Source organism: Papio anubis, chromosome 11, assembly GCF_008728515.1.
Source record: "Papio anubis isolate 15944 chromosome 11, Panubis1.0, whole genome shotgun sequence".
NCBI lineage: Eukaryota > Metazoa > Chordata > Mammalia > Primates > Cercopithecidae > Papio > Papio anubis.
The window spans coordinates 92,160,974-92,188,090 of record NC_044986.1 but is presented as its reverse complement, the minus strand read 5'-3'; the positions used below and the strand labels follow the sequence as shown (position 1 = coordinate 92,188,090).

Genomic DNA, 27,117 nt, shown 5'->3' with positions numbered 1-27,117 from the left:
GTGGTCAGAAGTCTGAAATGGGTTTCACTGGATGAAAATCAGGGCCAAGTTCCTTCTGGAGGCTTGAGGGAAGAATCTGCTTCCTTGCTTTTTTCCAGCTACTGGAAGCCATCTGCATCACTTGGCTCGTGGTCCTTTCCTCTGACTTCAAAGCCAATAGGGCAGCATCTTGAGTTCCTTTCTGACTCTGCCCCTTCTGACTCCCTTTTTCACTGATAAAGCCTTGTGATTACACTGGGCCCAAAAGGATAATCCAGGAAAACCTCCCCATTTGAAGGTCCTTTTCGCCTTTTAACATTCACAAGTTCCAGAAATTAGGGCGTGGGCATCTTTGGGGAAGCATTATCATGCCCATCATACAATGAGAGGAATGAACCAGAGATGTGGGAAAGAAGATCCGGCAGTCTACATCAAATGTACTAATTATCTTTCAAGAAGTTTGAATTAGAAGTGAAGGAGAAAAACAGGGAAGCAAATAGCTAGATGGTAAAAAGGGAATTTTTCTTTTTATCTTTTTGAGAGACAGAATCTCATTTATCGCCCAGGTTGCAGTGCAGGGTCTCATTCTGTTGCCTAGGCTGGAGTACATCGGTACGACAATCATAGCTCACTGAAGCTTCGAACTCCTGGACTCAAGTGATCCTCCTGCCTCAGCCTCCCAAGTAGCTGAGACTACAGGTAGGTGCCACCATGCCCAACTAATTTTATTTTTTGTAGAGACGGGGTCTCACTGAGTTGCCCAGGCTGATTTCGAACTCCTGGGCTCAAGCGATCCTCCCATGTCAGCCTTCCAAGTAGCTGAGACTACAGGTAGGTACCATCATGCCCAGCTAATTGTTAACTCTTTTGTAAAAATGGGTTTTCGCCATGTTACCCGAAGTGGTCTGAAACTCCTGGGCTCCAGCAATCCTCCAGACTCACCCTCCCAAAGTGTTGGGATTAGAGGCGTGAGCTGCCACACCTGGCCAATTTTTTTCTTTTTAAACTGTATGGTAGACATTAACATGTTTGCATGGAAGTTCTAGTAGAGAGGCAGAGGCTGAAAACAGGGGCTCAGAGGGAGACACTAACGGAGCAGGTGCCTTGAAGGGGTGGGGCTGGGATCTGGAAGACTGTTTAGAGAGCTGGCCTGGAAGGAGGAAAGGTGATCTTCAGCTATTAAGGAGAGGCAAGTGGCCCAGGTACACATGTGGATGGGCTAGAGGTCTGGAGCTGAGTTGTGTTGAAGGGAGCAACAAAGTTTGGAAGAGTTGTTAGCACGAATGGAGAAGGAGCTACCCAAGTCCAGAGATACTAGTAGACAGCCAAGGACACCGAGATCAGGTCCAGGTTGGATGGAGCACATTAATTAGCAAAGGCACCAACTTACAGAACTCACATTACAATGAGATTGACTACCTTTGAGAATTACTTTCTCACGTTTCAAGAAAAGCAGAGGTAAGTAGTACTAAACAAACATAAGTAGTATTTGACTTTTAGAGTAGCAAATGCAACTTTGTTATATGACCCAACACTTCTAAAAGAGCACATGCTTAATAAGTGCCTATATCTAAGAAAATTAGTTTTGTTCTGTGTTTGCCAGGCTTCCTTTTGACACAACCAGATTCTGATTTTAACAGGAGGGGAAAACAAGTTCACAAAGGTCTTTTCTTTAAAAATCGACATTTTTCTCTTTAGTGGTAAAATGCATGCAAAAAGCATGTGATTATGGTATTTATGTTTCCATTAAGGTGTCCTCAGCAAACAGGGGGAGTCTAGCCTACTATTTTCTTGCTATTTAGATTTATAGTGACACAGTTCCTATTTTATTCCCATTATATTTGAGGACAATGCACTCCTGGTGACAAATGATTGCATAGTGACAGTCAGCAAATGTCCATTAAAGCTGTCTTTCTGTAGAATATTTAACTACAGATTCTGATCTCTGGATATAAAAATACAAATTGCATGGTGTCCTCAAGCAAATAAAAAACCATTATTGACTAGGATTTTATCATTTCTTTGTTAAGAATTTAAAGTCTACTAAACTTTCCAAATTAGAATTGTGTAACCTATAGGAAAAGAAACTTTCTGGTGTCGAGAGACACTGAACAGGGACCGGGCATGGTGGCTCATGCCTGTAATCCCAGCACTTTGGGAGGTCGACGTGCGTGGATTACTTGAGGTCAGGAGTTCGAGACCAGCCTGGCCAACATGGTGAAACCCTGTCTCTACTAAAAATACAAAAATTAGCCAAGCGTGATGGCACGTGCCTGTAATCCCAGCTACTCAAGAGGCTGAAGCAGGAGAATTGCTTGAACCCAGGAGGCGGAGGCTGCAATGAGCCAAGATCACACCACTGCACTCCAGCCTAGGCAACAGAGTGAGACTCTGTCTCAAAGAAAAAAAAAACAAACAAAACAAAAACACTAGATAGAATGAAGTTTAGGAATAGGATACCTGCAAGATGACCTTTTAAACAAAATGATTATTTGATCATAGATGAACAATGGTCATTATAAATGCCGGTATAAAGCTATGTCTAACAGAAATGATAAAGCATTTCACAGCTTCAGTGTTAACAGTCACAAACTAACTCATACTGGAGTTCCAAATTGTTTTTTTGTTAGCCCAAGAGTAATGTTTTCCAAAGAATGGCTGCATCAGAGTCACCTGGGGTACTTGTTTAAAATGTGGGTTTGTAGTCAACTACATCTACTGAATCAAAATATCTATAAGGGGAGGTCAAGATCTGTGAGAAGTGCTCCAGGGTCTTTCTGCATATGCTTTTTTTTTTATGTTTTTACTTTTTAGAGACAACGTCTCACTCTGTCACTGATTCTGGAGTATGGTGCTACGATCATGGCCCACTGCAGCCTCCAACTCCTGGGCTCAAGCAACCCTTCCACCTCAGCCTCCTGAGTAGCTAGGACTATAGGTGTGTGACCACCATGCTTGGATAATTTTAGTGTTTTTTTAGAGACAGCATCTCACTGTGTTGTCTAGGATGGTCTTGAACTCCTGGCCTCAAGTGATCCTCCCATCTCTGCTTCCCAAAATGCTGGGATTATAGATGTGAGCCACTGTGCCTAGCCTTTATAGTTCTTAAAATCATGATTCAGGCTTGCCTGTCCCTCTAAGAGAAAACTTGATATAAACAGAAATACCAACACTTTAGACAAGGTTTGAGACATTCAAGCCTCCCTATTTCCATGGAGTATTGCAAACTCAGACTCAGTAAGAATTCCATGAAAGCAAAACATGAGGAACTTCAAAGAATTTCATGCAAGTACAAAATGAAAACCTTCAAATTACCAAACGAAAGGCTGGAATTGATCAAGACTCGGTCAGGTCCTTATACCATGACCCGTCTGTCACTCTCAAATAAGATGTTTCATGCTACCCAACATTTACTTTTAATCTAAATATTTATATTATAGAAGCCATCTGGAGTGCCTTATCCTGAATTCAGTAACTCCTAATTTAAAGAGAAACAGTTCATGATGTGATGTAATTTATGGAGAATACTTAGGAGACCAAGCTATTTAATGAAGGAAGTGGCATCAGCAGAACTGTATTCCCACACTCCTATATCTATGTTAAGTATAAAGAATCAAACCTGTCTTTATTGATTTCAGTTTTATTCCTTGCTTGTTTCTGCATCTATGTGGTGATGCTGAAAGCGTATGTGCTTTCCTGAGAGTAAAAGCCCATTTCCTAAGTAACAGTTGCAACAGCACACAAATAGTGCTGATTATAGACCATGCTCAGTGTGAAGTGCTTTATATGTCACTGACACAGTTAATCCTGGGAAAATCTAATGAGGTAAGTACCATTATTATCCCCATTTTATAGATGAGGAAAGTGAAGCAGAGACTTTACACAGCTGATGGCAGAAGAGCCCAGAAGGAAGAGCACGGTGTGGCTCACGCCTGTAATCCCAGCACTACGGGAGGCTGAGGCAGGTGCATCACTTGAGCCCAGGAGTTTGAGACCAGCCTGGGCAACACAGTGAGACCCCATCTCTACAAAAAATAAATAAAAATAGTTGGGCATCATGTCATATGCCTGTAGTCCCAGCTACTCAGGAAGCTGAGGTGGGAGGATTGCTTAAGCCCAGGAGGTTGAGGCTGTAGTGAGTCCAAATCATACTCCAGCCAGCCTAGGTGACAGAGTGAGATCCTGTCTCAAAAAAAAAAGAAGAGCCCAGGATCAAACTCAAGCATTCTGGCTCCATAGTTCATTCTCTTGTACATTACACTCAACTGCTTCTTACTGTATAGCAGAATTGTTGGTGGAAGTAGGAGTTATGAGAGGATAGCAGTGTCTTAAAGAATTAAGAATAGCTGCTGGCGGACATTTGATTGGTAACATTTCTTTAACTAGATGTATAACAAAATGAAAGGCAGAAGAGCTAATTGAGCACCACTGGAGAATACTACTCATTACTTAATTTCACAAAATATTGTGGAAATTATTTGACCAGCGTCTAGTTCTCCAAAATGTACACAATCTTGATGAAAAGACAATGATTCCCTCTGGGCTCTTCTGTGCACAATTCATTATACAGATGGTCCTGGACTTGCTATGATTCAACTTAAGATTTTTCAACTTTAGATAGTGCAAAAGTGCTAACTATTCAGTAGAAACCATACCTTAAGTACCCACACAACCAATCTGTTTTTCACTTTTAGTACAGTACTCAATAAATTGTACAAGATATCCAACACTTTGTTATAAAATAGATTTTGTGTTAGAATAGAGGATTTTGTCCAACTGTAGGCTGATGTAAGTGTTCTGAGCATGTTTAAGATAGGCTAGGCTAACCCATGATGTTTGGTAGGTGAGGTGTATTCAATGCATTTCCAACATGTTATTTTCAACTTATAATGAGTTTATCAGGACAGAACACCATTGAAAGTTGAGGAGCATCTGTATTCAGAATGGTTTTTCACTTCATGAAATAGAAACCTGATTGCAGGTAACTTAAAAAAGTAACAAATTCACTTTTCCCAGGTGACGAGAACTAGAAGAGCTGTTCACAGGACCAGACTGCTACCCTCTTCCTTCATGTAGCCTATACCTTTAGAATCAGGGAAAATGGCAAAGGACAAAAGGAGTCAGTCCCATTGCACTCAGGAAAAGACTAGCTTTATAGAAAGTCCCCACTCTAGGTCTGTTCCTCACTTAGGAGTCAGAACTATGTCGCATGGTCACCTCTTAATGCAAGGGAGCCTGGGAAACTTTTAGCTAGGCACTCTGCTAGCCAGAAAAAAACTGGGATTTTTTTTTTTTTTTTTTTTTTTTTTTTAGAGACAGAATCTTGTTCTGTCGCCCAGACTGGAGTGCAGCGGCACAATCATAGCTCACTGCAGCCTCAGATTCCTAGGTTCAAGTGATCCTCCTGCCCTGGCCTCCTGAGTAGCTGGGACTATAGATGCATGCCACCACGCCTGGCTAATTTATTTTTATTTTTGTAGAGACGAGGTCTCACTTTGTTGCCTAGGCTGGTCTCAGATGTTGGGCTTCAAGCAATCCTCTTGCCTTCACTTCCCAAAGTGCTGGGATTACAGGTGTAAGCCACTGTGCCCGGCCTACGCCAACATTTTTGTGAGTTTTAAGCCTTGTTATTCATATCAAACACAAGGATAGGATCTGCTTCTCTTTAGCATCAATCCAACGTGAAAAATGAAAATGTTACCCACGACACTAATAAATAGTAGTAACAATGACACTGTGACTACAGCCTACAGTTCATGTGATAATACAATTAAACAGACATGGGACTATTTCTAGACATAGCATGATGCTATCTTATAAGAAACATTTTATAAGTAATACGTGGAAATCGAAAAAATATCTCATTTTGACACCAAATTCACTGCATTTAATAAATCATCCCTGCCTATTTCCATGTGGGGCTACCAGATCCATATTTCTGACTATAAGATCAATTAAACTGACTAAGCTGTGAAATGTAGAATACTGCTTCCTCACCGAACAATGAAAATCCCAGAACAGATGCAGGCTACGCATCAGACTGTCAACTGCCTGCATTCCCATGAAATCCAAAAATTTGAATAGTAAAGGTCATTGGACATCAATTGCAAACTTTGGTGGAATTTAGTCAGTTGACAGGAGTTTCTCTATTGTGTATATTCTTCATTCAGGAAATAATATCTGCGGAGTTCCAAGTTGCATGTTTCCACTTGAATAATTACTCTTCAAAAACGTTAGTATAAGCATATTCCAGATCTTCTTACAGGCGTGTTATTTCACTGTCTGAATTTGGGGTTACACACATGAAGGCACCATGGAATGCTATTTTCACTGTCTCTGGTTAATGACAACAGAAGTGGGCTGAACTTCATGTACACATGATGTCCCTGTGGGAGGTGCAGGCCAAAGGCTGCTGAACAGGAACATACAAGAGAACTGCAGAAATTTAACAGAGAGAAGGGATGGGCAAGACTGTGGGGGTCGGCAAACAAACCCAGATGAACCTGCCATAGAGCAGCCACCACCATATTCATGATTTGTGCAAGAGTTTAGATTTAAGAAACATTACTGGCCACATTAATTTAATGTTGTTCATTTGAATGTAATGGCTTTGCCATTTCATTTGTATTTAATTTGTAAAGATGTTTGGCTTTATGGTTGTATAATGGTTGTCAACAGAAGGAGTTTAGTCCTATTTTATTTTTATACATATTTAAGTAACATTATAATCAAAACAATTTAGTTCAATACTGCAGTAGCAAGAGATTGTCTTTCCTTTAAAAAAAAAAAAAAAAGAATTCCTATACTCCTCAAGTCTGAGAAGCACTTTTCTATAGCTTTCTCTGTGACAGGAACAGACAATGGAGGTGACACCATGACATCGAAGCCAAATTCACATTCTGTTAAAGGTAGGTGAAGAAGTGCTTTACAGGTACGATCATTCCCAGCTTTTTGGATTAGTGACATCAATCACTGTTTAATGGACATCTTACTCTCTGCAAAAATAATAATTACAAAAAAGTAAAGTTTCCACAGTCCTTTTTCTTAAAAGTATAAATTATGTCCCTCCTGAGTTGGAAGCATCTTACAAATTATCTAGTCCAATCACCCTTCTGGGGCACAAATGCGTAAAAGCATAAGAGGTCTGACAGCTGCTGAGGCTGTGCTTGAGTTAGGCTGAGAGGGGCTTTTGAATACAGCAATGTCTAAGATGTGATTCCGAGTTACTTACTGTTTGGTGTAACTCGTCCTCACGACTAAAGTCTCCTTCAGAATGTTTCGCTGGGTGGATTTTGGCAGAAATTAGGAGGCTGTTTCAGTTTGGGGTTAGCACAGTGCAGGGTAGAGACTCCAGGTGGGGATGCTGGAGCCCAGACACAGAGGCTATTCTGAGCATGTAAGTGCGACTGAAAATTTGCAGACATTTACATGCAAGATTAAGACTCTTGTAGGGCACTATGATTTAAACTGGGGTTTAAAGCAAACACTTCTGGGCCCCAGGAGCTGGGAAGACAGAAGCCATCTGACTCTGATGTCATGTGGGACTTCTGAGCTGTGTAAAAAACTGCTACAAGGAAGTCTACTGTTTTTCAGGTTTTCAAACTGGATGTGGAAGGTGCTGAAAATGATGAGTGTTTTTATCAATGATCAATAATATGTCAACTAATTTTTTTTTCACTTCCTCCAAAAGTTACTAACTGACAACACCAGTGTTCTGGTGTCCTTTCTCCCAAGAAAAAAATTCCAATGGGACATTCATGACCTTCAAATGCTGTGTGACCTTCTATAAGCAGCATTCACAAGTATGGCAGAAACCAAGTAAGAGCTTTTAAAGAAAATGTCACTGTCACTGATAATAATTTTATTCTTTGGATCCTGACATATCTGTGGTTAGATAATAAGCAAGTGAACCTTCTAGGTGATCACACCAAAGGGGTCTAAATAAACCATATACCTCCTATGTTAACTTATGTTATTCAGTCATTATAGTCAATATCAAACAGATTTACAGATTTTCATAAGACCATAAGGAAAACCTAAAACCCAACAAAAGGAAAACAAAACAAAAACCAAAATACTCTGGCTATAGCATTTCACCTTAAGATCTGGCTTCGCATTTGCTATTTTTAAAAATACTTCCTCCTGGGTTTGCCTGAGAGTTACCTGTTGCATCTGCAAACCTCTATTAAAAACAGCTGGAAGTAGCTAAAATAGAAACTGGGTGTAAAACACAGCAACCAATAACGCATGGATACTATGGATGAAGTAATTCCAGTATGTCTCTAGCCTTGCGAGGGTTCTTACAGTGCCATCCCCAGGACCAATGGTACCAGCGTCAAACCTGGACTTGTGTAAGAAATGAAAATTCTTGGGCTCAACCTCAGACCTACTGAATCAAAATTTGGGGAGAGTCCGTCAATGCGCATTTTAAGAAGCCCTCCAGGAGATTCTGACACACACTAAAGCTAAAGCAGTAAAGCTTGAGAGCCCCTGGTTTTAATGAAACCTGATATTCAAAATGTTCAAAGTCCAGTTCCTAAATAGAGCAACACTTATTAGAAATCATTATAAGAGACGATGGGCTGAGTGTATCATTTATGACAACAACATGCATATATATGTCTGATATAAAAAGAAATTATTTGTGAACTAAACTCCTCATGGTGCTTGAACATACAAACAAAAGAGCGGGAAAAGATCTATTTAAAATTGCTTCAGTTAAAATTTCAAATAAATATATAGCCATTAAAACACAATTAACAGATAAATAAATACTCAAGCTGAGGGATACCCCAAACGCCCTGACATGATCGTTACGCATTCTATGCATGTAAATACTACATGTATCCCATCAACATGTAAAATACTATGTGTCAATTAAAGAATACAGTTAATATTGCACTCCTGTGTGCTACACTGATATACATAATTCAGACCTGTGGTCTGTGGCTGTTAATAAGTAATCTGTTATACTACACTATTCTTCTCATTTACCAATTCTTTCATAATATAAAGTTATGCCGCCTAAAAAAAAGTGATCCATCTAAATCATAATTGGAACAAATCATGTCATTCCTCATCTACTTAACTGCCACACCTAGAGGCTCTCCTAGCCATAAAAGGACGTATCACTTAAGTACAAGAGTCATAATTTTAAGTTGGGCTTTTTATTTGAGTTATAAACTAGAGGTTGGGTCTCAGGTATAAAACCATCTTAGGAAAAAATGAAATATGTTGGAATCATTAGAAAAGCCATCAAAACCTCTGCTGATCCTTCCATTAGGTTTCAATTTGTGTAAACTCAATACTTTTAGACACAACAGCTTTTTAAAGGCCATTAATAAAAGGCAATTCTGGTTTGAGGATTGATGAACGGTCTACACCCTTGTCAGAAGCTTTATAAAAGTTGATTTGAAAGCAATACCATGATTGCCCCTGGCGCCTACCTGTCTACAGGTGAGGGTTTGGAATTCCGCGGCTTCTTGACTTGGGCATACAAAGCATCCATCATGTGCCCTTCTCGTGGGCTCTGAGGTCTAGCGTTGAGAGCCATGGAACCTTCATAAGAAGAAACTCCCCCATACATCAACTCATCATCACAGCCAAACGTCCGATGAAAATCTTGGATTTCAGCATAGTCACGCTCTCGAGCTTGTCGTTCCCTAAATTCTCGAGTTTTGGCTTGAATCCTATGAAATCAGAACAAAGCTGAAATAAGAGAAACCTTTCCTTTTCGAGGAACTGCATATAGAAACATTCATTAAAAGATGTTGTAAAATGTATTTTATTTCATGCAGCTATAGAAGATCAGTGGTGTAAATGATAGGTCATACACATTATAGATTGCTAAGTAATGCTACGGATGCTCAAAAAGAATAATTTTAGATACCCTTTGTTCATGTCAACAAGATTGCAGTCATAATTTAAATCTTCTTTTTTTTTTTTGACACAGAGTCTCACTCTGTTCCCCAGGCTGGAGTGCAGTGGCCTGAGATCTTGGCTCACTGCAACCTCCGCCTCCCAGGTTCAAGCGATTCTTGTGCCCTAGCCTGCCAAGTAGCAGGGATTACAGGTGTGCACCACCATGCCTGGCTAATTTTTGTATTTTCAGTAGAGATGGGGTTTCACCATGTTGGCCAGGCTGGTCTCAAACTCCTGATCTCAAGTGATCCTCCCGCCTCAGCCTCCCAAAGTGCTGGGATTACAAGTGTGAGCCACCGTGCCTGGCCATAATTTAAATCTTAAATTTAAATTTTCACTTATTAACTAGCTTTAAAAACTCACAAGGCGCCAGGCGCGGTGGCTCATGCCTGTAATCCCAGCACTTTGGGAGGCCGAGACGGGCGGATCACGAGGTCAGGAGATCGAGACCATCCTGGCTAACACGGTGAAACCCTGTCTCTACTAAAAATACAAAAAATTAGCCGGGCGTAGTGGTGGGCGCCTGTAGTCCCAGCTACTCGGGAGGCTGAGGCAGGAGAATGGCGTGAACCCGGGAGGCGGAGCTTGCAATAAGCCAAGATCGCGCCACTGCACTCCAGCCTGGGAGACAGAGCGAGACTCCATCTCATAAAAAAAAAAAAAAAACTCACAAGGAACAGATCATTTCTGGCATCTACTTGGATATTACTCATGAATTTGTTTAAGGCAAGAAGTAATTTTTTAAAAGTTACATACACTTTGTATATGAAAATGTTTATATGTAATATATATATATATATCTTACTCATTATTAATACACCATAAACATTCAACATACTACAAAGCTTAAACATGAATCTACACTATAACTCTTCATTACTGGCAAAAGAGGATCTCAGCTTAATGACATCGACTCTGTCATTTTATGGGATGCATACAGAAATGGGGAATCCTTAAATTAAGGAGTAGAAGGTATGTATCCAATCGAATTCTGAAGTAAAACTTGCCTACATTACAACTAAGAAACAAACCTAAATATTCACCTTTACTGAAGCTACATTTAGTTTACTATGATTTTACTAAACTATTTGGTACAACGTCCTTTTCAACTTATAATATATTGACATAATTTATACCCTAAGTCAATCTTAGTTACCTGGAAATAATTTTTAAACTCTCAATAGAATTTTAATGGAAAAAAACTCCTTTATATACTTACAAATTTAAATATACATTTAAATGCAGTAAAATCTTACTTCTACAAAGCAATACTTTAGACTGAGTTTAATCTTTTATTGCAGTTATTTCTTTTCATGTTTGAATTAGACCTCTGTTAGCATAAACAATACGTAAACACATATTCAAAAAAAATCCAGAAAAGATACCAAAATCAGATAAAGACAGCAGCAAAAAAAAGGAAGAAAGAAAAGAAAGCTATAGGCCAATATTCCTCATGAATATGAAAGCAAAAACCCTTAATGAAATATTAGTAAATGAAATTCAGCAATATACAAAAGAAATTATACACCATGACCAAATGGTGTTTACTGCAGAAATTCAAGCCTGGTTCAATATTCAAAAATCAATTACTACAATCCATCGTATTAAAGAATAAAAGTTACATGATTATATCAATTGATGCAGAAGAAGCATTTGACAAAATTCAACACCCATCATGTCAGAAAACCTTCAGAAAACTAGAAATAAAGTGAAACTTCCTAAACTTAAGAGCATCTCCCAGAAGCTGACAGGTTCCATCACGCATAATGGGGAAGACTGAATGCGTTCCCTATGATAAACTGAGGATGTGTGCTCCTACCACTGTCATTCCACATAGTGTTGGAAGTTCCAGGCAATGCAATAAGCCTAGAAAAGGAAATAAAAGTACACAGATTGAAAAGTAAAAAAAAAAATGCTTCTTACTTGCAAATGACATGATGATCTACATAGAAAATTCCAAAGAATCTACAAAAATCTCCCAGAACTAAAAAGCAAGTTCAACAAAGTCAGATGATACAAGATTAACATATAAAAATCCATTGTATTTTCCATATGCTGGCAATGAACAAATAGTCACTGAAATAAAAAATGCAATGCTATTTATAAACCCTAACAAAACACAACACATAGATACACATCTATAAGCCAAACTTTAGTTTATGTAGATCTGTGTAAGATATATACGTTGAAAACTACACAATGCTGCATCAAAAACAATTCAATGTAATAAAATAGTTTTTTCAACCAATGGTGCAGGAGCCATGAGACAGCCATAGGCAAAAAGAAAAGGAAAAATAAATGTCATACCTTACTAAAAAAATTAACTCAAAATGGATCACAGGTTTAAATGTAAATGTAAAAGTATAAAATTTAAGAAAAAATGTAAGGAATTCTTTAGGAAGTAGTGCGTGGTGAAGGGTTTTTAGGACTAATACCAAAATCATTATCCATAAAATTTTAAAAGTATATAAATTGGACATCATCAACATAAAAAAACTTTTCCCCTGTGAAAAGCTCTAATTAGAAGATGAAAAAATAAGCACAGACTTGAAAAAAATATTTGCAAGACACGTATCTGACAAAGGACTCATATCCAGGAAATATTTTTTAAAATACTCAGTCCCTTTCACTCGGCTCATACCTGTAATCCCAGCACTTTAGGATGCTGATGGGGGCGTGCTGCTTGAGCCCAGGAGTTCGGGACCAGCCTAGGCAACACAGTAAAACCCTGTCTCTACAAAAAATGCAAAAATTAGCTGGGCATGGTGGTGCACGCCTGTAATCACAGCTACTCAGCTGAGGTGAGAGGATTGCCTGGGCCCTGGAGGCCGAGACTGCAGTGAACCATGATTGTGCCACTGCACTCCAGCCCATGTGACAGAGCAAGATCCTGACTCAAAAAAACAAACAAAAAACAAACAAACAAACAAAAACCTTGAAACCTCAACAATGAGAAAACAATCCAATTAGAAAATGGCAAAAGACACAAAGAGACGTTTCACTGAAGAGGAAATATGGATGACAAGCATGTGAAAAGATGTTCAATACCACCAGCTATTAGGGAAATGCAAGTAAGACCATGATGAGCTATTACTACACACCTGATTGGTTAAAATAAAAAACAGTGACAATACCAAATGCAGCCATGGATGTAGGGAAACTGGGCTTCTCATACATTGCAGTTGGAAATTTAAAATGGTACTGTCACCCTGGAAACCAGCCTGGTAGTATGTTTAAAAATTAAACATACACTTATCATACTGTCCAGCAATTGTGCCTCCAGGTACTTATTCCAAAGGTGTGAAAACTTATGTCAAAGCAAAAATCTGTATGCAATTGTTCATTGACAAATATTACCTTATTTGTAATATTTAAATATTGGAAACACCCAAAATAGCCCACAATGGGGAATAGCTAAAAAAATAAAACTGGGGTGTGTTCATATCACAGAATATTACTCAGCCATACGAATAAACAAACTAGTGATACATATAGCAACTTGAATCTGTCTCAAGGCATTATGTGACGTGAAAAAAAGTCCAGCCAATCTCACAGGTCGTATATGATTTCACTTATATAACATTCTCAAAATGACAAAAGTATGGAGTTGGTGAACAGGTTAGTGATGGCTAGGGGTTAGCTACAGAGGAAGGCCTCTGTGATGAAATAGTTCTGTTTCTTCACTGTAGGAGTGGATACACTAACGTGCACAGGTGCTGACAGAACTACACACACCCTATACCAATGCGAATTTCCTGGTTTTGATGCTGTACTACAGTTATCTAACTTAACCATTGGGGGAAACTGGATGAAGGGTACATAGGACCTCTCTATACTATATTCATAACTTCCTATGAATCTAAAATTATTACAAACTTAAAAGTTTTTTTAAAGACAGAACATTGTCACATAGCATTATAAGCAAACTTTGCATTTTCCTTGTTTCTTTCTTGTATCTAGTGTATCACCATCACCCCACTCTTGTTTTCCAATTTTGAATACAGGAAATCAAATTTGTCTGATTTTTCTTCTCTCCCAGCTATAAAAAGTACATAAATTCACCTAGTTCAGTGTTTCTCAACAGGACCCAGTGACATTTGAGAAGGGGCTATTTGTCATCACGCAGGACTTTTACCAGAACTGGTCACAGCCACATGTAATCCAGCAGTGTCCCCCAGCCACTAGGGCAACCAAAACTGCTTCTCATGTTCCCCAAAACACCCTAGGAGAACCTTATTTCCTGAGGTGACAATCAATGACTTTCTTACCTCATAAGCGAATATTAGAAAGTTAGAAACTTTTATCAGGACTGTTCTAGATTCTAACAACTCTGAGACTGTAAGTTCTATAGACAGAATACTGACAGGAGAAATGGCAACTCAAATTCTAATGTCAAATTTAGCTAAAATTCTACTAGACATTTTTAAAAGTTTTACTCCATTTATCCATTTAAGAGCAATTAAAGATGCTATTTAATTATGCTATTTAACAATGACAGTTAAGGACGCTATTATAAAAGCTGGTTACCACTAAATACTAGCTACTCATAATGGAAAGTTGATAGGAGTTAGGAGATAATTTTATTATTTGCACCATAATATCTTTTTGACTCTGGATTTGGCCAGAAATCACTAGCAGAAAGAAGAAAATGAGTTCTTTCTTACATTCAATGGGATATTAGTTTTAAACTCAATTATGTTCGCTTATCTGACAACCCACTATACCATGATATTTGGTCACCATTCGTCAATCACTTAATCATAGGTAATATCCAGGGTGACTAGGCATTCACTTAAGTCTTGAAGTTTGGCAAACTGAAGAAATTTGAAGGAACACAACAGACCTAAGTATAATTATATAAATATAAAGCTGAAATTTCTGAATTTGAAGAACCTTCAAAAATCAAAGAGAATGACTCAGACTGATTTATTAATGACTAAACTCTATGATACATGAAGCTCAATTCATTAAAAGTGAAAAATCCAGCTTACCTATGTCAGAAAATGCATCCCTCTTAAGAAAGAAAGCTATCAGAAAGAGAATAGGAACACACTCTTTTCAAGGGAGGCATAAACCTAACTAATCTCCCCAAACTTCTTGTACATCAGTTTCATTATATTACTGATGGGTCCTGGATTTGAATGTTCTTTTGTTCCAAAAGACACAAAATAATATTAATTAGTGGTCAATTTCTAACAAGTCAGTCTCTCAAAAGAAGTGCTCAGCAGCATGAAGTACTATTTATAAAGCCCAGATCTCAACTGCCTTCTTTTACCCAAATTTGTACATTATGACTAATCACCACCAGTCATTGAGTCTAATAAATGTTAAAGCCCCATCTGTAATACCTTCCAGAAGCACTGATGTTTTTCCTCAAGGATCCAATAATGAAGGAATTGTATTTATATTGCTTATCTTGTCATTACCAATAATGTCGTCCCCAAAGTTCTAAAACCTGCATCACTGCTTTCCAATGTGGCAGCTTACACTGGTGATGAAAACCTTAGAATAAAAGTATAGCATACGTGTGGTCCACCAGGTAGAACTACCGCCGCAAAAGGCTAACAGATCTGGTCAGTAGCCTGAACTAATGTGCATTCTCAAGTTCATTCTAGAAATTAATGCTAATAAGGCTTGCTGTACAAATACCACTTTAGAGTAGACTTTTGAAACTAGGCATGCACTGTGATTTTCATAAATTTTAGTGGCGATTCACAAGCAAAATTAACAAAAGACACAACTGAATTTATTATATTCTTTGATATTTGAATGTCTTGTTACAAAGTGAGAAAATGAACTTTCTAACACAACCAAAAGGTTATATTTGCATGTTATGTATTTCCACTCTGTGGAGAAATGTATTCCAGTAAGAAAATATTTGGCTCAGGAAAAAAAACATGTTTGGTGTCCTCATAAAAATAACATGACTTCTTAAGGAAACTTTGAAAAGACAGTGAGTATCTTGCAGTTGCGCCCTTAATGGATCCAGATGGCCAGGGCTATAAAAGCATACCCCCTTTACTCTTTTATTGTGACCCTGAGGTCACAAATTATCTCCAAGATGTAAGAGTCACTCATTTTTCTCAACAGTCAGATTGTTGTTCAGCATTCTCTATCCCATTTATCTCAGGCCAAACCTCAACAATGACAGAAGCAACTGATTAGTCCAAAACCCAGCAAAAGACATAAATGTCTTCTGCTTTAAACATTTCAGTAAGTTCTTTCTAGTTCTAAAAAGAACTATTCTGAGGTTCAGATGATCACAGGCAGTTGTACCACCTGACATTGATGGATAACATTTATACTGTTTCCTATCCTTGAAAATTGAAAAAAAAAAAAAAAATCAAACAATTAAAATCTTTTATCAAGACATTTTTAACTTAATAAAGAACTTATCATTTCAACTTGTTATGTTCAAGCATAAATACATCTTTCCTTTTTGTAAAAAAAAAAAAAAAAGTCTTCCATTATGATAATGAAATTGCCTTGAACCTGCATAGAGAATAATACACAAAATAATGTAATATACTAAATAAAGTAATAAGGTTAATTTCTTTCCTGCTGTCACTAATATTCATGCTAACAGTCTCTCTTCAGCTTGACATCAATTAATGATTTTAATTCCAGGCTCTTGTCACAGTGTTCACTCCCCTTTTCTCTAATTAAAATGGATGACGCTCGATGCAGATAAAACACACAAGGCTTCTGTTTTTGTAACATTTCTATTCATTAGTATTTTTGCTTTTATAATAAACGGCTTATAGCACTAATTGCAGTAGAATAAGATGAAAGGAACTTTTTATGAACATAAAGTATACTCTTTATATATCCAGAAAAGGTACCAGGTATGGGAATCACCACCTAAGTGACCAAACTCCTTAGGATGGAAAACCACTGGTGTCCTTAAACCTGCCAGTTACATACCAAATACCTCTATTTCCAAAACTATGATGCTTCAGGACATCTCTTTTTTCATGGTGTATTTTTTTTTAAAGACTACAAGAAATAGAAACTTTTAATGATTTTTAATAAAAAAAAGTTGTTAATGTCTACAGAAGATAGAATATACTAATATTAGTTTAACAGAAAAAATGTTTTTAATAAATTTCAGATTGCTACATGTCAGATAGTTGTTGACTATCTTCAAAACAATGTTCAGGATCTTGGAATCAACTCTTTTGGGAAACATTTTACCCCCAACTTACTGCACTGTCATCCAGAAGCCTCATTCTGGGAACAACAGTTCATGGATCTTTTCCCAACAGTATTTCTTCTCTCAAAAGGTCATTATTATAGAAATTGATCAAATAAAGAAAACCCAAATTCATGGCAAAAGGAAATTTATGCTACAAAACAACTGGAAGGAACAGTTTGTTGCGAAAGCAGTTATAGTCCACTGATGGAAGGCTTTATTTGGCCCTCAGAGTACTTAGCAGATGGCAGACTTCAAAAATCCTGCAGCTCAACTCATGCATCCTTTGGGTGATCCTCCCCCTGCCAGGTGAATCTAACAACTGCCCCCTAACAGTAGGTAAGCTGCCAGTTTGGTGCCAATGCTGAATTCCCAAAAGAGAGAAACTAATCCACTAAATTTCTTACTCTGATAACAGTTCCAAATTTTAAGTGGGATTTTAATATCTTTGTCATATTTGGGTAAAAGCTGATTGAGAAGAAAGGACTTCCATATGCCAAATGGGTCCCAAAAAAACTTTTCTTGAGTGAAAACAACTGTTTTAAAGGTACACTTCCAATTCCAGAGGAGAATTGGAATTCCAGGAAGAATTCAGCAAGTTGCTGAAATACACAGTGGTTCCCTAGAACAGGTGAGAGGGAAAATTAACTTGCATCCCTCAATGCTAAAATGAGATGAAACCGGTTTTAAAATACAAAATGGTTAGAAGTTGAAAAAGAGATAAAAGAAAGCATTAACAGGGAGACTACTAACCATTAACACAATCACAACTTGTGAAGAATCCAGGCAGTTAAAAGACTGTCCACCTTCCATAAGCTTTGTGCTTAGGGGGAGGGATACTGAACGTGAGGGTGGAATTTTTCTAGTTTGCTAAATTATACATATTCTTGGGAACAAGACCTAGCTCCCAAACTGCCATCTCTATGAAGCAATCACTACTAACTCCAGCCCCACTGATCGTTCCCCTGCCCAAAACTCTGTAATCATCTATTTTAACAATTGATTATATGATCTTTTCCCCCCTGCCCAGAGACAGGGGTCTTACTCTGTTGCCCAGGCCGGAGTGTAGTAGTATAATCACAGCTCATTTCATCACTGAACTCCTGGGCTCAAGCCATCCTCCCACACGAGCCTCCTGAGTATCTGGGACTACAGGTGCACACCACCATGCCCCACTAATTAAAAAAAATTTTTTTAGAGATAGAGTCTTGCTATGTTGCCCAGGCTGATCTCGAACTCCTGGCCTCAAGTGATCCTCCCACCTCAGCCTTCTGATGTAAAAAAAATCAGCTTTACATCAATTTTTTAATGTTAATGCGTTTAAATCTTTTTCTCTTAACAAAGGTAAGGGATCCCTGAGAGAGGAAACAACATTAAAATAATAATTTTAAAAAGACTTATACTATCTGATATGGGTTGGCTGTGTCCCCACCCAAATCTCATCGTGAATTGTAGTTCCCATAATCCCCACGTGTCATGGGAGGGACTAGGTGGAGATAATTGAATCATGGGGGCAGCTTCCCCTCCTGTTCCTTGTGATAGTGAGTTAGTTCTTACAAAATCTGATGGTTTTATAAGGGGCTTCCCCCTTTGCTGGGCTCTCATTCTTCTCTTTCCTGCCACCATGTGAAGAAGGACGTGTTTGCTTCCTCTTCTGCCATGCTTTTAAGTTTCCTGAGACCTCCCTAGCCCTGTGGAACTGTGAGTCAATTAGACCTCTTTCCTTTATAAATTACCCAGTCTCGAGTCTCAAGTATGTCCTTATAGCAGCATGAGAATAGACTAATATACTGTCTGATACACTTAATATATTGTGAAACAACAAGAACCGTTGTCTTATACTGACTAATAAAACATTAGAATAATATTTCCCTAACCAACAGACACAAAGACATCTCAATAGATACTCACTCAAGTCATGTTCAGGCTTTCATGGGTATTAAAGCACCTACAATTATTGCCAATGCAGAGAGATGCTCTTAAGCCAAATACATCTAGGGCAGCTCTCATCAGAAATCAAACTGCATTTTCCTACTTCATTTGCAGTATCTGTCAATAAAATCAGTTTCAAATATATAGTATGCCTAAGGCTTAATTTTCCTCAAGTATTCATCTATATTTTTTCCTTATTTATTTACTTTTTTTTGGAGACAGGCTCTCACTCTGTCGCACAAGCTGGAGTGCAGTGGCACAACCACAGCAGCTCACTGCAGCCTCGAACTCCTGGGCTGAAGTGATGCTCTTGCCAAAGTGTTAGGATTACAAAGTGTTAGGATTACAAAGTGTTAGGATTACAGGTGTGAGCCAACACACCCAGTCAAGTATTTATCTAAGTAGTTACGTTCTACAAAGCAGGTTAACAGATTCTTAAAAATTCTTATTTACCTGTGCAATAAAAATTTAAAAAAAAACCTTGAAACTATTGATTAGAATTGACTTTTCTAAAGGATTCACGAGGTCAAAGAAACATGAAAAATGATGCTACAGGATAGAAAAAATGTTTCCCATAAAAGGTTAATTTTTAAAAGGCAATCTTTGCATGACAATAAGTGATCTAAATGCAAAGATTCTTGTTAGGAAAACAAACATGTATCGTCTGCTGAAAAGGATCCTACCAACTGAGATGACAAAAAACGTCTGTCAAAAGTTCAAGTAATTACTTGAAGCAGGTATTACTGAGAGCAGTTGGTAAAATTAAAAAGAGAGGAAATGGCATGCAGAAAATCCACATAAACTCGCAAAATGACACACCAAGAATGGGGAGTATCCCACTGAAGGACACAGAGAGTTCAATGGTCTAGTACTGAAAACACAAGGCTTGGAAAGATGATTAGAACACTGAATAATGGAAAGTTTCAGATCATCTATTTCCTAAGGAGATTTATAAATATTCCTTCTATACTAGGAGGATTTCATAAGAAATTAATTAACTTTTACATATTTCCACTAGAAGCATTCAGTATCCCTGGAAATGTTCCCAAGCACAACTTACTATGTAGATATAGATAATAATATTGTAATAGCTTTCAATGGCTGAATAACTACAAAATACAAGCCAGCTAACATTATAAACCTCATTTAATAGAATGAATAACATGAGGAGAATATTATTTGAGAGTTGGGAAATTTGGCCAGATATCACAACTAATATTTTATGTTTCAGAACATCTTTCCTTCTTTCTGTCCCTCTTTCCCATTTGTCTGTTCACACAGACCTGACCGTGATCCAGAAAACATTTAACATGATTTCCTAAGAACGCATAAAAATGCAAAATAAAAATGAAAATAGATGTCAACTTCTTAAAAGTACGTACGTGTGGAAAATGTGTACTTTATAGGAAAAAAATGATTAGAATGGCACAGACCAGTATGTTAACAGTGTGTTAATACAGATAATTTTTTTTTGTTGTTGATTGTAATTTTATGGGTTTCTCCCAAATTTTTCTGTAGTTTTCAGTGTTAGAATAAACTTAGAACTAGAGCTTAAAAAGGTAAATGTTTTAAACAAGTGAGAAAGGTGGGAAAGAGAAAACTGAAAAAGAAGGAGCAGTGGTAAGCACATACTTTCATAAGTCCACAAAACAGAAGCCAGAAAGTAGAGACAGGTTACAACACTGCTTTAAACTTGCTCGCAGGCCTGTAAAACAATCAACTCTGGTTTCTACAGCCAGTTAGAGGAGTAAGCTGGACACGGCTGAGCCAGGAGTCAACGGTCTTCACTTGCCCTCGGTATTTCCCCAGTGACTCAGAATGTTGTGGGATGTCAGTATTCCAGGAAAAGCAAAAAGTGAGGGGTTGAGAGGATGTTTTGAGAAGAAATAAGTTTAGAGAATGGTGACTCTCTGTTCCTATCTTGGTGACTCATAATGTACATGAACTTGGTAGAATTTTGAGAAATAACAGTAGAAAAATATGCATACACTGGTTTAAACAAGTGTTTCTCAAACATACTTGTAAATAGAACACATTCTCTGCTGCTGAACACTGGGCAATCCTGTACCACATAGTATATATACTACCATTTAAAAATACATGGAGGTATCACTGGAGCAAAAACAACAGAAAGCCAACATGTTATTTGTGATGCTTGGTCAACAGAGAAATCTACCACTGGGCTTTGTACGGGAGGCTAAGTAGACCTGAAGTTACGTAGATCACTTAATTGGAGCATGTTCTGTTTTGAGTTTGGTGCCTAAACCTTTCATGTGGTGGAAATGAATCAGTAGAGGTGCTGTCCCTAGGCATGCCTGAAACACAAGTCAGAGGGACGAAGCACTGAATTCACATTTTTGCTTAGTTTCCCAGTCTGTCTCCAATGCAGCCAACAGCATCTCTGAAAAGATAGGGTACCTAGGTTCAGTGCTCCAGAATGAGAGGTCAAAAACAGCACGTCAGAAAACCCGTTACCTTCCCCCTTGGCATCATGCCCAGACTCCCTGCTTCTCAAGAAGACTGTAGTCATGGAGGCTCTAGTCTGAGGCAGGGCAGGGCTAGTAGAGCGGAGCACAGATCCATACAGTGATCTTCCTAGTCCATTTCTCCCACATGGATGGCATTTACTCAAGACCCAACCTCACAATGTTGGTAGCGAGTGACAGAAAGGAAAGGAGGTCAGCAAGAATGAAGTCAAACTTCATCTTGGACCCTGCTCAGAACAATCTAGTTTATTGTCACCATCTAAATAGATCTTAACATTGAAAAAAAAAATTTTAAATTATATCATAGCCCTTTTAGTTTTTCAGTATTTATATCTTGAGCAATATTCAGGATTCACAGATGTATACAGGCAAAAAAAGTTTTGGTTTGTGGACAATCATAACTCATGGGGGAATGCTGAGTTTTCTATTTTTATATAGAACCAGCCAAAATAATTTTTGGAATTCAAATAGCTACAGTGGTAAATAATATCCCAGGAGATATTTCACTACTAGTCAGCAGTGAGGGAAAGGTTGTGAGGAGACTATAAGTTGTGGTTTATTTATTTTTATTGATTCCTCCAGTCAAAATTTTTTCAACGAAGCTGCAGTTTCCACTCTCAAAAAGAACACTGCCAATACTACAGGCAGAACAGAAAGGAGGACATATAGAAGAAGGCTTGCCCTATTAAAACACAAGTGCCAAACCTACTTCACTTCATAGTTCAGTCTGTTTCTTGCATTCACTTGCTCTATTACAAAATCCATGAGTTTAAATAAAACATACTTGCAAAAAGTTGTTATTGAAATACAAAGTCAAAGTATAATAATTTTCTTAAATTATGAGCCTCATTGATTTTTTTAATGGACCATTCACTTGTTCCTTGACCCTGAAAGATTTTTATTTTAGGCCTCCTGTACATTGTAAATTCATTATGATCAACCTAGTTCCCAGAAGTATTGCATCATTAGAGGTACAGAGATGGAAATTAAAAGCAAAACTGAGAAGTGAACTGTGCCTTAGGCAAATTAATAATACAAGTGAAACCATTATGTAAAAATCATTGTTTGGCTGGAAATATTTGACTAAGCATCATAAAAGTATTTTGGAAAACGTTGATAGAATTCTGCGTGGAAACAAAGCAGTCACCTTAAACTGCAAAGAATATTTAGAAGATGAAAAATAGTACAGGATTAATGAAGCTATCTATCCCCTGTGGCAGGTATCAAGATATAGGGGGAGGTATAATGTTTCTGTCACTGAGATTACTCTCTAAGTAAATTACGTATCTGCCTGTGGATGAATCTGAGTTCATACATTTACCTGGTATAGTCTCCTCCTTTAGGGGAGAAGAAACACTTCTAGGATAGAAGTTTATAATTCTGAGTCACTAAATGCTATGGCACGCACACTAAGGAACACTATGCACCCAAACCCCAAAATAGTGAGTTCACTAATAAGTTTGGGAATCCCAAAATTGATGAAAAAATAGAGTCCTATAAACCAAGGTGAAATGATTTTTTAAAAATAAAAATTGAGGAAGAACCAGCACACTTGCTTCATAAATTTAAAATCTGTATTTTTCCCTCATACATTTTCTACCCTGAAAAGCTAAGGAGACTCAGAGTAACCACCCTACTCAAAAAAAACCCTTAGAGGTATTAGAACGATGAATGAAAAAATACACAAACACTAATCTCTTTTAAATAAAACTGTTGTAGGATACCATTTTCAGTTCTTTCATTCATTAAGTGTTAGAGTAAAAGCATCCTAGCTTTAGAATTATGGTGGGAATACTGGACTTAATCTTAAAGATGCTGGGCTACAGTCCTAGCTATGGACAGTACTTAGCTTTATAACCTTCATGAAGGTACCGGAAACTCACTGAAATCCCAGATTACTCGAAGTAAAACAGGCATAGTACCTCTCACTCTGGCTGCTTAGAAAATGAAATGTGATGACAGAGAGAAGCTCACTATGAGCCTGTAAACTCTAATAACAAAAGTGTGAGATGGCTTTCTCACCCCCTGGAATTATAATGAGAAAAATTCTAATCACTTAGAAAAATGGTTTTCGAGTGCCTGCTTAGAGTAACTCTTTTCATTCGTTTCATTGGTCTTTAAGTTCTCAACATGGAAATGATTCAACAATAGGTAACAATCTATCTGGAAGACATGGAAAACTTAAGTGGAAAATGTCACAAAATGTGAAGATGGTGAAATAGAAGGAGAATCAAGAAGTAAGTGTCAGGTTTGAAAGAAAAACAACATAAAGAATACCAGCCTCCTGAATTCTTATTATACTTAAAGTGTGATATAAAAATTCAAAGAGTCTTATTTCCAGAAGAATATTTCTTTAAAATTATTATAGTATAGTAAATATCCACATATCAGTGAGGCAGGATTTTAAGTACTTTTTGTGTTATTTTTAAAAAATCATAAATTCAGTATTAATGTTTATTTATTCATCTAATATGCTGTTCTATTTCCTATGCAAAAGATCTTAACTAAAGCAATTAAAATCCACTTGGATGTCACAAATACATATAAGTTTTTTTTTTTTAATCTCTCTTTACAGTATATTCACTCACAACCATCCATATTTGGGTTGATACAGGAAATATAAAGAGTAATTAAATGCAAAATCTTTACATTAAAAAAGAAGAAAGTAGAAAGAAAAAAAAAAGAACCTCTTTCTAAGGAGGTTTAATCAAGTAACTGAAGTCTACCTCTCCTGTTCCTGCTTCATTCGCATCCTCTCCTCTTCTGACGTAAAGGATTCCTGTATTTTTATTTTACCCGTTTTCTCAATCTTGTCATCTTTTCGATGTTTGCCAAACCTGTTAATAACAAAAAATTCTAACTTGTCAATATATACAAAATGAGCTTTCTTTTGTTTGTGGTAATGACAGGTACCCAATGAAATGAATGTTCGCTTCTTCAAAACAGAGAGCAGGTGTCTTCTGTAGTCAGTAGTTTGGGTCAGGACCAGTATTTTGAATCAGATAATTTTATTCGTTTTTAATTAGAACTTCCCAGAGAAAACTCTCAAGGAAAATGATCTCAACAGCAGTTTTTCTTTTAGCAAAACAAAAACAAACAACAACAAGAGTTGTGGTTTATCCTTATCAAATGATTAATATATCTGTAGGACTAAGTGCTGAATACTTCAGATGCTAGAGGAAGAAAGATCCGCATTGGAGTGGGTTTTTCTTAGGACTAAAAAACGATAATCCACAATCATCTAGTTAATAATCTCTCCATAAACAACTATTCTTTATTTTCACAGCCAGGCTTATTGGAAACATTCATCATAGTTTAAAAACTGACAAAGGAGGCCATGTTTGCAAGGTTTAAAGTACAATGGATAATTTACACTGCACTTTAATTAAATTGAAAGGTTTAAGGTATTCTAATCAAATACTCTCCTAAATGTGATAAAAAGCAATCACTGAATGTGGCATCTATGACTTAGAAATCCACATCTGATCAAAAACAAACACATGGAACAAACCCATGATTCAAAAACAGTTCACACAAACTTCTGCAGATGGGTGCTGAGCTCTTTAAGAAAACACTAACATTATTCTCTTCGGCATCCAAAATATCTCAGTTTGATATTCAAACTTGGTATCAATTTCTTTCCCTGCTCTGTTATTTTTCTCTGGAAAAGACCATATTGCCTGGAATGCATGCACTCTATATCCGTAAGCAATCTTCATCTGTAATGCACTAGTCACCAGATGTTTCAAAAGAGAAATATTTTATAGACAGTCACACGACTAAGCATTCAGAAATAATTAAAGTATATTGAGTATTTCTTTCTGAAGAATAACAGTAATCTGCCTTACTGTGACAATTTCATATCAAAAAAGAGGGTCAGGCCCAGTGGTTCACGCCTGTAATCCTAGCACTTTGGGAGGCTGAGGCGTTGGGAGGCTGAGGCAGAAGGACTGCTTGAGCTCAGGAGTTCAAGACCAGCCTGGGCAACATAGCGAGACCTCGTCTCTACTAAATATCAAAACAATCAGCCAGCCAGTTGTGGTGGTGTGCACCTGTAACCCCAGGTACTCCAGAGGCTGAGGCAGAAGGATCGCTTGAGCCTGGGAGTGCGAAGCTGTGTGAACCATGACGGCGCCACTGGGTTCCAGCCTGGGAAAGAGGGAGACCCTGTTTCTAAAAAGAAAGAAAGAAACAGAGAAGAGGAAAGGGTCCCAAAGTTGACATAAAAGAGAAAAAATTATTTCTATTAATGGTTTGGTTGATAGCATAGTTTTTTTATTAACACAAATCTGATTTCAAATACTTGTCTACATATGAATTAAAGTGTATGTCGGCACACCTCATATGTTGATTAAAGTAACACTATGTTTGAAAGGGGTCTATAAATACAGAAAGGAAAGTATTCTTAAAATGTTAAAACAGAAGAAAGGTAAAACACCATCATTACTACTTTAAAAATTACATACATTACTATACAGCAATCAAAACTGGCTGTAAATTAACTTTATAAGGCAAATCTATCCTTAAAATTACATTTTTGATCACTGCGATTGCAAAAAAGAAAAAGAGAAAATTCTCCAGAACTGAAATCCAGAATCTGACCATGTTTCACAAGGTATAAAATACATGCTATGCATTTAAAACTAATAAATATAAAACATTAAATGTAAAAGACTTCGCACTATTTTTGTCAAAATATCAATTATGCATAATGATGGGCTTTACAGAATGAATAAATAAAAGAAAATATATTAAAAACTGATACATCTCAGGAGAAGTCAACATTTAAAACATCACACTCATTCATCAGACAAAAACGTACTGAGCATCTACCATGCAGTCGGCTTATTTGAGACACCCAGGCTATAAACAGTAAACAGAGCACATTAGGTCATTTCAACTGCCATAGAGCTTCGATTGCTTATACTCAGGTAACGAATTCGCATATAACACATCAGAGTGCACAGTGTTAAGAGGGAAAGCAAAGCAAGTAAGGAGACCAGGAGTGATGGGGAGGGGATGGCCTCTCTCCTAAGTCGACATGTGAGCAGAGATCTGAGCTAGAGGGACCCAGCTTCATTGGCATGAGTCAGCAAGGCAGAAGAGCAGGCAAGTGCCAAGGCCCTCAGACACAGGCAGGCTGAGTGTCTCTGAGGAATGGCAAGGGCAGTGATAGGGCTAGAATGGGAGAGAAAAAGAGATAGCAGCAGGAAATGAAGAAGAGCAGCATCAGGGGCCAGACCATGTGGGTTCTTGCCCACCACACAGGATTTTGGATTTTACCGGGATGACATGAAAAGCCACTGAAGGATATGGAACAGAGGACCAGCATTGGTGACATTTTAATGACCCTGGATGCAGTGTGAAGAACTGCAGGTGAAAAGCTGAAACCAGGGAGAATGGTCAGGAGGCTATGGTGATGAACCAGCTGGTAGGAGGAGAGTGAGAGAAGTGCTTAGTTTCTGGACATATTTTGATAGCAGCACCAATAAAATTTGCTGATGGGGAGGTCATGGACGTTAGGGAAAGATAGTCACTGATGATTCCAGGGTTTTAGCCAAGCAACTGGAAGAAAGGAGTTACTGTCCAGCAAGATACACAGGGCCA

At 37.7% G+C, this 27,117-nt stretch overlaps 1 protein-coding gene across 29 annotated transcripts in view; it reads right to left on the bottom strand.

The window, feature by feature from the left end:
• The window catches only part of PARD3 (par-3 family cell polarity regulator), a 711,028-nt gene that overhangs the window by 150,498 nt on the left and 533,413 nt on the right, over positions 1–27,117 (bottom strand). For 25 of the 29 annotated variants that reach the window (XM_003903538.4, XM_021943977.2, XM_003903542.4 and 22 more), the window contains 2 exons: positions 24,237–24,347; positions 9,426–9,668 (listed from right to left, as the gene is read on the bottom strand). The exons of 1 other annotated variant lie outside the window; for it this stretch is intronic. In XM_003903538.4, coding sequence (XP_003903587.2) covers positions 9,426–9,668; positions 24,237–24,347 — 354 coding nt within the window. The remainder of the gene's footprint in view (positions 1–9,425; positions 9,669–24,236; positions 24,348–27,117) is intronic. 3 more of the 29 variants (XM_003903541.4, XM_003903544.4, XM_003903545.4) reach the window with 1 other exon arrangement.